This window comes from Phlebotomus argentipes, unplaced genomic scaffold (genome assembly GCF_947086385.1).
Source record: "Phlebotomus argentipes unplaced genomic scaffold, Phlebotomus argentipes genome assembly contig_6, whole genome shotgun sequence".
NCBI lineage: Eukaryota > Metazoa > Arthropoda > Insecta > Diptera > Psychodidae > Phlebotomus > Phlebotomus argentipes.
In genome coordinates, this window is record NW_026776145.1 from 2,910,797 (window position 1) to 2,921,384 (window position 10,588).

A 10,588-nucleotide genomic window follows, 5' to 3' on the forward strand; every position below is an offset into this window, starting at 1 on the left:
TTTTTCCACTCAGACTTTCTTCGCGTTAAACCACGATCAGATTTCATACGAAAACTTGCGTGCTCAACCCTCAGTTTTGGGAGGCCATGGCTTTCCTTATGCATCAGACGTAAAGCGAACGTGCGATTTTTGGATGACGATTTTTTGTGTTTTGAGGAAGTGTTAAAATGTCTCACCTTCCGAGGTAATTTACTGACTTCACCAAATACACCGTTTACATAAAATAGCCGTAATAAAGATATTGAATATTTGTCAGAAAAGACCGATGAACTCAAAAAAACCCAGTGAATGTCCAGTGTTTATTTGCATTCACTGCAACCTTTAATTTCCAATTGAGCAATTTGTCTGGGGAATTTTGCATTTAAAGTCATCATTATTAAAGTCTGTAGAAGAACAGAGAAGAAACTGTTGGATTGTAAAGAAAGCATGGCTCACGAGTTCAGCCTAACTTACTACTTACTCTGATGCTATGGAAAATTCCCAAAATGCAGTGTAATGAGTGCAAATGCAGAAGTTCTTTTCAGGTAAAATATTTGGACACTCTGAGGATACAAAGTAGCACATTATGAAAATACTCAGCAGACTTAGTGACTTGCATAAACTATTTATGCAAGACCAATTAGTACAAATGCTAAGAATAGCTCGCTTAAACATCCCCACATTAAACGCCCCCAAACAAATGACAAATAACCTGAAAATCCGTGATAATCCCTTGTTTTTTCCCCATTTCACGAATGAAAAATCCACTGTCACAGCAAATTACACCATATATCGTTTCCAATTTAATCTGTATTCCTGTCTCGTGTGATTAAGATTTCACACGAGAGGAATACAAATAGTGCGGAATAAAGGGCAGTTTCTGCCTATAAAAGGCGATTCCTTTGCTCCTGAATCGCTGAGTATTGACTTTGATATCGCAAAGTGAGGGTGAGAATATCAACAGTCCTGCCCATCATGAATAAGTTACACTGCTTTGTGCTGCTGTGCGTGCCAATTTGCTTAAATCAAGTGTCACCCATTGCGTGTGCATACAATCCGGATGTTTTAGCCTCCCTGGAGAGCGTTAGGAAAATGTATCCGTCGCTCAACTTGAAGACCCTGTTGAATCTCCTCGAGTCTAGCGGTGAACTCTTGATAAAGAAGGAAGACCTGCTGGACGACAGGAGAGCTAAGCGATACACTGGCGTGATGCCCGAAGTGCTCGTGACCAATGGAATGCGGGAGGACCATGAGGGACTCAAGGATGTAGACGGTATAAGAAAGTTCGCTTTAGACGCTGTCCAAGAAACTCCTTGGCTCATATTTCTCCTCACAGGTATGCATAAGATGTTCTTGGCCTCATAAAGACATTTTCAGTGCAACTCCCAAATTTCCGTGCAGAAAAATCCAATAAGTACATGACACCGCGACTGGGACGAGATGCTTCCGGGGACAATGGGGCGGATTCCCAAAGGACAAGACCACCTTTTGCACCCAGACTCGGCAAGAAATCCCTTCCCTTCTCACCCAGGCTGGGAAGGCAGATGATGTCAAGTTTCAGCGATCAGTAACCACACGGATCAACATCACAGATGATCATTCTTACCACAAAATGATGTACCATGTAAAATTAAGTGTTTGAAGCAAAACAAAGAGCAAGTTTTGAAATAAATGAAATATTTCAAAGACAGTTTACACGATATGAATTTCATGAGCCTCCAAGTCAACGCGCATCCTAGCAACAAAGCACTATCAACAATATATAATCGATTCAACACAGCCAGCAAGAGTGATTTTCTCAAGTACTTCTTTTCCACAAATTCTCATAAAGTCATCAAAGGATGGAGGATCTCAAGGAACTCGTAAACAAGGTGAATTCCCTCTTGGGCACCAACTACAACATGATTTCCTTCGACTCCCTGTCGGCGGAAGGATTGATTCAAGTGCTGGTGGACGTCTTGTCTCAGCTTCAGTGTTGTGAGCATATTGAGGTACGTGGAAACGATTTCGAAGAGGTGAATAAGAAAATCATTGAGTGCTTGAAGCGCATTCAATATCGGCCTAGAGAGGAATTCAACAATAATCCTGAGATTTTCCGTCGAGGCTTGGCCAATGGAGAAAAGAAAGTAATCTATCCTATAATTTCCTGGATCTCGACGAACAAGGAGACAGTGAAAGAGGTCGCGTATTTGTCCAAGTATCTCATGCCACTAAATTTGCCCATTGAAGCTCGTGCCATCCCGGAAATCTCACGGCTTTGGGATCAATATCAAACGGTGATGGAGGACTTTGTGGGCATTCACAAGGCTTACAGTGTGGCTCAGGGTGAGGGAAACCGAGCCAAGGAACTAAAGAATGACATTGGCGCAATTGAGACGGAGATTGAGAATGTGAAGAAGCGTTTGGAAAGAACGCAACTCAGACTCGATAAGATCCCACAGCAGGAGTTGTTCCTGGAAGCGGGACGAGCTCTGAGAATTGAGAAGGATCGCAATAAGGAGCTGGAAGCACAGTTGGAGGAGCAAAAGAAGACCATTGAGAGGAATAATTTACTCCACTCGAGACTCCAGAAGGAATTGTCCACGGCTCAGATGGCAACAGCAAGCACAGGACCTAAGAATCTCCTCGACACTCTCGTGGATGAGACGCAAGTGCTGGATTTCATGCTCAAGCAGAAACTGCCAGTAGAATTTAAGGAGAAGCAAGATGAGATCCTGCTAATGCAGCGTGTTTTGGATGAGCCTAAGATAAGTGAGGATTACATCACAGACCTGAACAGAAAGATTGAGGATGTAAATCAGGAGGTTCAGGGCTTAGTGGAGGCCAGGATGCACGAACATAGTGCGCACAATGACACTCTGGGGCCCTTCAAGCAACAAGCTGCCATGGTAAGACGCAACAAGGAAGTCACTCTTGAGCAGCTGGACAAGATGACCAAGGAACTGAGAGAAGTGAATACCACACTCGAGGTGAAACAAAAGGAACTTCAGGACACAGTTGGCGAGGTGATTCTGCGTGGAGACGAGCTCAAGAACTATGTCAATACTCTTCGTGCAAAAAGTTCGGTGTACAAACAGCATCGGGCAGAGCTGGCTTCTCTACAATCCGAGGAGATGGACTTGCAGAAAACTCTGGACAACCTCAAGTCCCAAGACCCCTCACTTCAAGCAACCCTCAGTGAAACGGGCTCAACCGAGGAAGATATTCTCAGACCCAATTCACCCCAGGAAACCCACGGAGTTGCTGAGCTCTCGAGACTCGTGGAAGGACTCTCAAGAGCCACAATGGCTTCGAGGGAAAGATTGGTGCCACTGTCGCATAACGTTCGACCACTGAGGGAGAAGATCCTGGAATTGAAGGACATTCACGAGTCTAAGAAGCAAGTGAGTAACTCTTTTCAATACGATCATAATTGACATTGAAATTCTTCCTGGATTTTCAGGCCTATGATGCGCTCAGCGCTACTCTGAAGGCAGAATCTGCCTCAATGCAGAAGGACGTTAACGAGACAGAAACACTCATTGGAAACTACGAGGAGGAGTGGCGAGAGCTGCAGCTGGAACAAGAGAGGATCAGTCAACTGCTGAAGAGTATCGGGGAAGAGGGCGGAGATGAGAAAACTAGATCATCAGTGGCTGAATCTCTGACTCATCAAATAAAGGACGAGGAGCGCTCCATTGCGAGTCTGAATGAAGAGAACCAGCGCCTTCTTTCGCTCAGGGATAAGCGAGAGAAACAGATGGAGCTCTGGGGAGACCTAAACAAGTTGCTCCAGGTGAAAATCCAATGCCAGCGAGAGAAGCAGAACCAGGGAATCGGAGGGATTCTGCACGTTGATCGCGGAGCTGAGACATTCACACTGCAGTAATTGAATTCATTGCAATGAATAGAATATGAATAGTGAATGTATTTACCGAATTTATCATTTCATCTCTGCGTCCCGCGATGGAGGCTCTTTGATCCCCAGATTAGGATATAGCTTGGCAATTTGTCCGGGAGCAGTGCACAATCTGCCCCCAAAATCAAGTCTCTTCTGTACAGCATTCTTCTCAGACGCAGTGATGATGTCCAAAAGAGATCTGTTTTCGCCACTTGAGAACTTCTTCCCAATCGCTGACATGTCCACAGCAGATGGTGGTGACATTGGAGAGTCTGTTGTAGCTCTGATTACGTTGGCCTTGTGTGTGGCTTCCGAGACCTCAAATTCCCGGTGAGCTACGTCGAATGTGAATTTCTCCGCTGAATCCGATCCGCGAGAGCGGCACTCGCGTATGCAGGCCAGCACGGTTTTGTGTCCCACTGAATTTCCCGATGTGGCCACCAAAATTTCCAGTTCCGACCAGAACAGGCGGTACTGATCTTCCTTCTTGCTCCCCTTGAGTCTGTGTCCCATGCTTGGCAACGGAAGATGCTCATGGCGAGCCTCCAGACTGACCAGATTGTAGACCACCTGCTGACACTGAATGATGTCTTCATCTGTGAGCTCAGGCTTGTTGATGAGGCTGAGCAGAGGGTCGACAAACTGCCGAACACTGTACAAGATGGTCGATCCGAGAGTGATTGGCCAGTACTTGGTGCTTCTGTACAGTTTGCGGCGCAACTTTGAGAGATTCTCATCTCTCGGACGCTCAGTAATCGGCCTCAGAGGGATCAGCTTGAAGCGCTGCATGAGACTGCCAAAATCTGGGATTCTGTAGTCAGTTATCCTGCCACCAACGCCCTCAGATATCGAAGGGGGATCCTCCAAACTACTCCGCGAGATACTCAGGGAGTGAATGAAGATTTCCCCTCCGTGGGCAGACAGCAAGTGACTCGTCAGCTTTCCGCCGGACTTCCGTGGCATTTCCAGCAGCACAGAGCGTCCGTTCAGGAGAAAGTTGATGAGGCAGGAGCTGGGCCGAGACGTCACGTCCACCGGAGTGACTCTGTACTGAGCGAGGCATGGCTGCATCTCCGACGATCCACAACCCCGAGGAGTACACCATTTGAGAGTGACAGTTTCGTAGTTTGCACCCTCTTTCGTGCTCTTGGGCAACACCAGCTCATTGCCCAAGATCACTGAGTGGGCGATGCTGCTGTGAAAAATCTCCACGTCATAGTTGGCACTGGAGCTGGCGTTCTGTTCCTCCTTCATCGGAATTCCCGTCACGGTGGTGCTGGCCAAGTCGTAGTGCAGCAAGATGAGGTGTGTCAGGAGATTTGAGATGTCTGAGGCTCTGACTGAGTGTATTTCGGACTTGAGGATGGGCGAAATGTCCCTCAGAGGTCTGTTGGAAACAAGGAGTTCTGCGTTGGACGGGCAGATGTTCACGATGACCAAATGCACGTTGGAGATGACGAAGGAGTCCTCGTGGTTGGTCGACATCGAGTTTTGCTGAATGAGGACGGTGTGTACGATATCCTCCAGACTCTTCATGCTGGCGTCATCCCTCGCGGACGTGATGCAGATGATTCGGCCGCGATTCACGAGCTTCTTGGCGTCTCCCGCGTGGATGGTAGCTATGCACTCTCGCTGGTACTCTGTCGGCTCCGCCAGCGCTTCGATTGCCGCCCTGAGGCCATGAATCACCGAGTACTCAGTCACCTGGCCGGCCGATCGGGGCGGAGTGCCGATCATAGACATGGCATTGAGCACGTGAACTGTGTTCTGAGTTGAGGCATTCCAGGTGTTCACGATATGGGCAGCGCTATCGCTCACGATGAATCTCACGAACTTCCCCAGGGGAAACAGGTCCCACACAATCCTGCAGTACTCAACTGTGGCCTCCACGGAACACGTCCAGAGGCTCTTGCTTATGATGGGCAGCGGCGACGGCGGAAGCAGGATGGCTTTTGAGCCCAAGAAGTCCAGATTCACGCTCGACTGGCTGGAGATGCCAAAGTACGGCGTGTGGTCCAGGACGAAAACACTTTTGTGATTGAAATCGTTCATATTTCACTAGGACAGTCGGAAAAACCCCCAGAAAAGGCTACTTTGAGTGCGGCAACCGAGACACGAGACCAAAACAATCGTGACAGTTCCGCTGACAACAATATTCAGCGCGCTGAATTCGATGCGTCTTCAGAGGCACAAGCGCAGCCAATTGAAGTGAAATATGAAACACTGAGAATTACTTTGTTTAAAATTCTGAATTTTATTGAAGTTTTAATAGCAATATTTATATATTCATATATGTATGAAATTAATACAATTGACATTATTACATTTTACACTCTGAAACGTAAATCACAAAGATTTGCCTTCACAAAATGTAACACAGAAAAGAAAATTTGGAGGAAGTTTACAATATAAAAAAGTGGAGAAAATATTCATAAAAATTTTACACTTATTTTTTTGGATTATGTTAAGAGTCACAATGAGTTAGTAAATGGAGAAAAATACCAAACACGCACATAGCATTGATATAATGAAACTTTCGACAGAGATTATAAAATTAAAGAACCGCGTAGAGTACAATTTTTTTTTGAATTTCTGAATGGATTTTTCTTTTACTATTTGAATTCCTTTCATATAATATTTCATACATATATTATTAGTATTTTTTAGAATACACAATGTATTTTTCTTCATTTCTAAAATAATGACTTTTTTGTTTTACTTCAAAAGTTCTTTTTTAGTTTTGTATTAAATTGTATTTAATAAATTCCTTAATCTAATAAATATAATAAAATTAATGTGTGTATGTTGTTATTATATTCTAATTTTTGCTAACTTGCCATAACTTTTTGTTACACAAAGATATTTACTATTAAATTCAGTATAGGGGTAAGTGGGCAGTCAGATTCAAAATGCTGTTCCAACTTAGGATTTTTTCTTGAAAAATCGGCTGAATATATGAAATGATCCCAACGATAAAATAAAACTATCGTCATTGGAGCTTCAGAAAAATGCTTTAATTGGGCATTAAAAACTGACTGGTTTTTCCTCTAAAAGGAGAATAAAAATAATATTGTAATAATTAATCTGAAAACTGCCCCGCACGGGGAGTTTCGGATGCTCTGGGCAGCTCAGATTTTCACTGGAATTTACCTTAAATTCCATTGTGGAATTGTAGAATCGCGGAACAAATGATCACTGGGATATTATTCTACGCACTGAAAACTGTTTTCAATTCCCTAAGAATCCCTTAAAGTAATATTTTCGCGACTTTTCTGGACCCGGCACGCACTGTCAAAAATGTCTGAGGCGAAAGCATTGCCCGTCATTGTTCCTGGGCGCAACGCCACCATGCGTGAGTGGTGGCAACTTCAGTGACACCACAAATCAAATCAGCAAACTCAGTGATTTTCGCGTGCATTTCTCACTTGTCCACTAAGAAGTCGTTAACGTGATGAAGCACAGCACAGAACGGCACTTGGTGAAAAATCTTCAATATTTGCCACAAGAAAAATTCGACCGTGATGTTGCGTCTCCGTGATGTTGCGTCAGACTGTCATAGCGCGCTGTTGTCAGTCCGTGGCGGATCCGAAACCTGCCCCAGTGGTGCAGTGTTTGTGCATTTTCCACCACCCCACTGAAAAGTCCGTGACCAGGAGGAAAAGTTCGGGCATATTAGAATCTTACTTAATTCTCAATAACCTTGATGTGTTTCACGCGAATTGTGGCTTTTTTAATGGAGAAACCACGCAATCAATTCGGCAGCAAAATTCTAGTTTGTGAGTGATTTTTCAATTTTCACTTATTTTATCTAAACAGTCAAGACAAATCCTGTGCAAATTTTTCGTCAATTGTAGTCCTTAAAAATATAATAAAATTAATGTGTGTATGTTGTTATTATATTCTAATTTTTGCTAACTTGCCATAACTTTTTGTTACACAAAGATATTTACTATTAAATTCAGTATAATACATCTAAAAGTCGTGAAAATCGCATAAAAATTATCCATCTTATATATTTAAGAACATTTACTAATAAAAATCTTTTATAATTTTATTACCTTTTCTCTTTCTCTCTCTTTCTCTGTCTCTTCATATCTCAAAATATGTTTTCGAGTATTTTTTTTTCTCCATTACACAATATAGTTCTTCATTAATTTATAATCTTTTAGCAAATATAATTTTATTATTTTGTCCTTTCATCATCAGGAAAATGAAAAATATACACTCTTTTTCAAAAGTTTCAAGTAAATCATCAACGAAAAACTGTTGTAGAATATCACAAAAAAAAACGAAATTAGTGGAAAATTACAATTCTATTTCGGACGCAAGGTAATTGATAGTTTTTCCTCATGTTTTTTTTTCAATTTCAAAATTTCTTCTTATTGTGTTTACCAAATATCACATTGCCTTTGTGAACTCTCAAAAATTTCTTACAAAAAAATTATGCATAATTTGAAATGAGAAATGAGTCAGAAGAAAAAAATGTGTATACAAAGATTTATTATTGCCCTTTTTATTCTAAATGCCTTCTTTTATATTCTATTATAATATGTTTAGTTGTTCGTTGAAATTAATAACAGTATGTTTTCTCCTCTTTAGCTTATTCGATCTGCTGCATTGTTTGCTTGGGCAGACTGTACTCGGCCACAGAATTTAATCAAGACTATGAGCTTGAGATGTTCTTCTTGCATTTTCCCGAAAGAGAACTCAATTCATACGCAAACCAAGAGTGTTCTGTACTCATACAGGGTGTTTCACTTGCAAAACTCAAATATTTCCAAATTGTAAATAGAAATAAGGTAGACAGTTACCATGTTGCTTGTCATTTCCAAAATTGGACATTCTCGAGATTTTTCTTTTACTCCTCTACAAATTGTATCTAATATTGGCTTAAAAGTCATGAATAAAAATTCCTGTTCTTTGATAAAAATGCATCATAGCACTTAAATTGCAGTTCAATATCTAAACAGTTGCTTTAAAAAGTGTACCATTTAAGACGAAATTGGTGATTTTAATCTTATTTGCCTGCTTACTTTTTCGTAATCTCTCTCAACTCACCTTTCTAAACTTAATTCTATCTCATTACTCGCTTTCTACTTCGATATCCTTCGACTAGTTTATTCATTTAGAAATTTTAATGTAGATATACATACAAATTTTAGGACAAACAGAGGGAAAACTGAAATAGTAAAAATGTCCCCTTTGCTCACAATGTCATCATGTTCCGAACGATTCTCTCGCGGTGTGAATCGACATATCGTTCAAATTGATCCTAATCATGTTTCTACGCCTATTTTTATTTACCCCTACGGAAATACCACTAATTTGTAATGGATTGGTTAGAAGGTAAACTATATAAATTCTCAACTATATTCCTTATCGAAATTGAGCAATTACAGAACATTTCGATGTTACTCCCAACTACACTTTGCAATGTTTATCGAGAATGCTTCTGAAGATATGATTGAGTTATATTTTATTTTTACATATTCTTACAAAAAATAATAACGACACAGATAATAAAAATATTCGGCGTTTGATTGGGAAGGCAATGGAATTTATGTAAAACTTCTTTATCAAAATCCGCAAATTGTTACAAAAATACCCCGTTTTACGAATTCTGCAATTTTGGCAATGAAAAAGACTTTTGCATTTTTACAGTATCTAAAACATCAAAATTCTTCGGATCCAATTGAGGTGAATTAAATGGAAATGATGTAAAATTACTATATTTATTGTCTTCTAATTTTAGGGGGTATATTTTCGTTAATTTTTTTTTCTTCAATTCTTTGTTCGCAAAATTGCAGTCGGGTTCGAATTTCAATGTGTTTTCGTCTCAAAAATTGGTGCATTTTTTCATTTTTTTTTCTTTCTCCAATATATGCATTTAAAAAAGACACACAAAAAAACCCAAGATTGATAACTTGTATCTAAATTGTCCTCTATAAAATCAACATTCACGTCTTCTACGGTGATAAAATACTGTAAGAAATTTTATTTTTGCATTTTCATTCCTTTTCCTCTAATTTCTTTTTACACCCTGTACTTAAATTAGCTGAAAGGAGATTAAAATATTGCGGAGTTTTATAAAAATTTGTCTCAAATTTCTTTTCTCAATGCCCCTCGCTAATGTATGGTGTTATTTTGTATTTCACATACACACAATGTATCTTTTTAAATTCAATATTGTATGAAAAATATTATGGAAATCTCCATCAGCATCAAAAATATTGTAATTTGTTATTATATATTTTTAGATGATTTCTTTTGGTAAATAGGTATTACTGCTGGTATTTTCTAAACTTTTTTTTTAGTATAATGTATAGCAATTATTCTAATATTCTTGTTAGATATTAAGATTTTTATTTAATCATCATCTTTCCATTAAAGTGTTCTCAAGTATGATTAATAACATTATTATCTAATAGATTATGAAGATCTATCATTTTTAAATTACCTCTATTCACTATATTTGTTCTAGTAGGTTTTACGTTAAACTCATATTCGGATTACAAGGAGAACGCAAGAATAAAGGAACGTAAAAAAAGAAATCTAATTGGAAAGAATTTGTTTAACTTTCTTGTGAACATTAGGGTTAGATTTTCTTATGTTCTTTGTGGATGATAAGTTTAGAAAGTTACAGTTAGAGGCGTTTTCAAAAACTGTATCATATCTTAGAAAAAAAATTAAAGGTTGATATTAAACTTTCTTTCAAATTTCGCGTTTAAT

At 40.0% G+C, this 10,588-nt stretch overlaps 3 protein-coding genes across 4 annotated transcripts; 2 read left to right on the plus strand and 1 right to left on the minus strand.

Moving 5' to 3' along the window:
* Positions 1-794: 794 nt before the first annotated feature.
* On the plus strand, positions 795-1,674 carry LOC132266037 (uncharacterized). Of its 2 annotated transcripts, none has more exons than XM_059766877.1 (2): positions 795-1,252; positions 1,381-1,674. In XM_059766877.1, the coding sequence occupies exons 1-2, from the start codon at positions 955-957 to the stop codon at positions 1,548-1,550; spliced, it is 468 nt and encodes a 155-aa protein (XP_059622860.1). In that variant the 5' UTR covers positions 795-954; the 3' UTR covers positions 1,551-1,674. The 2 variants fall into 2 exon arrangements, with proteins under 2 accessions (XP_059622860.1, XP_059622852.1); XM_059766869.1 differs by having other exon boundaries at positions 801-1,315; positions 1,381-1,668.
* Positions 1,675-1,784: 110 nt separating this feature from the next.
* On the plus strand, positions 1,785-3,938 carry LOC132264077 (intraflagellar transport protein 81 homolog). The gene is made up of 2 exons (XM_059764180.1): positions 1,785-3,362; positions 3,422-3,938. Exons 1-2 carry the CDS (start codon positions 1,821-1,823, stop codon positions 3,845-3,847), a joined length of 1,968 nt encoding a protein of 655 aa, XP_059620163.1. The 5' UTR covers positions 1,785-1,820; the 3' UTR covers positions 3,848-3,938.
* LOC132263984 (protein asunder) lies at positions 3,811-5,979 on the minus strand. The gene has a single exon (XM_059764059.1). It carries the CDS (start codon positions 5,909-5,911, stop codon positions 3,902-3,904), a length of 2,010 nt encoding a protein of 669 aa, XP_059620042.1. The 5' UTR covers positions 5,912-5,979; the 3' UTR covers positions 3,811-3,901.
* Positions 5,980-10,588: the final 4,609 nt, after the last annotated feature.

Excerpts from the sequence above, each read along its gene's own strand:
- LOC132266037 (XM_059766869.1), top strand. The coding sequence starts at position 955 with ATGAATAAGTTACACTGCTTTGTGCTGCTGTGCGTGCCAATTTGCTTA. Across the intron at positions 1,316-1,380 it reads GCTCATATTTCTCCTCACAG|AAAAATCCAATAAGTACATG; the intron begins GTATGCATAAGA and ends ATTTCCGTGCAG.
- LOC132264077 (XM_059764180.1), top strand. The coding sequence starts at position 1,821 with ATGGAGGATCTCAAGGAACTCGTAAACAAGGTGAATTCCCTCTTGGGC. Across the intron at positions 3,363-3,421 it reads TTCACGAGTCTAAGAAGCAA|GCCTATGATGCGCTCAGCGC; the intron begins GTGAGTAACTCT and ends CTGGATTTTCAG.
- LOC132263984 (XM_059764059.1), bottom strand. The coding sequence starts at position 5,911 with ATGAACGATTTCAATCACAAAAGTGTTTTCGTCCTGGACCACACGCCG.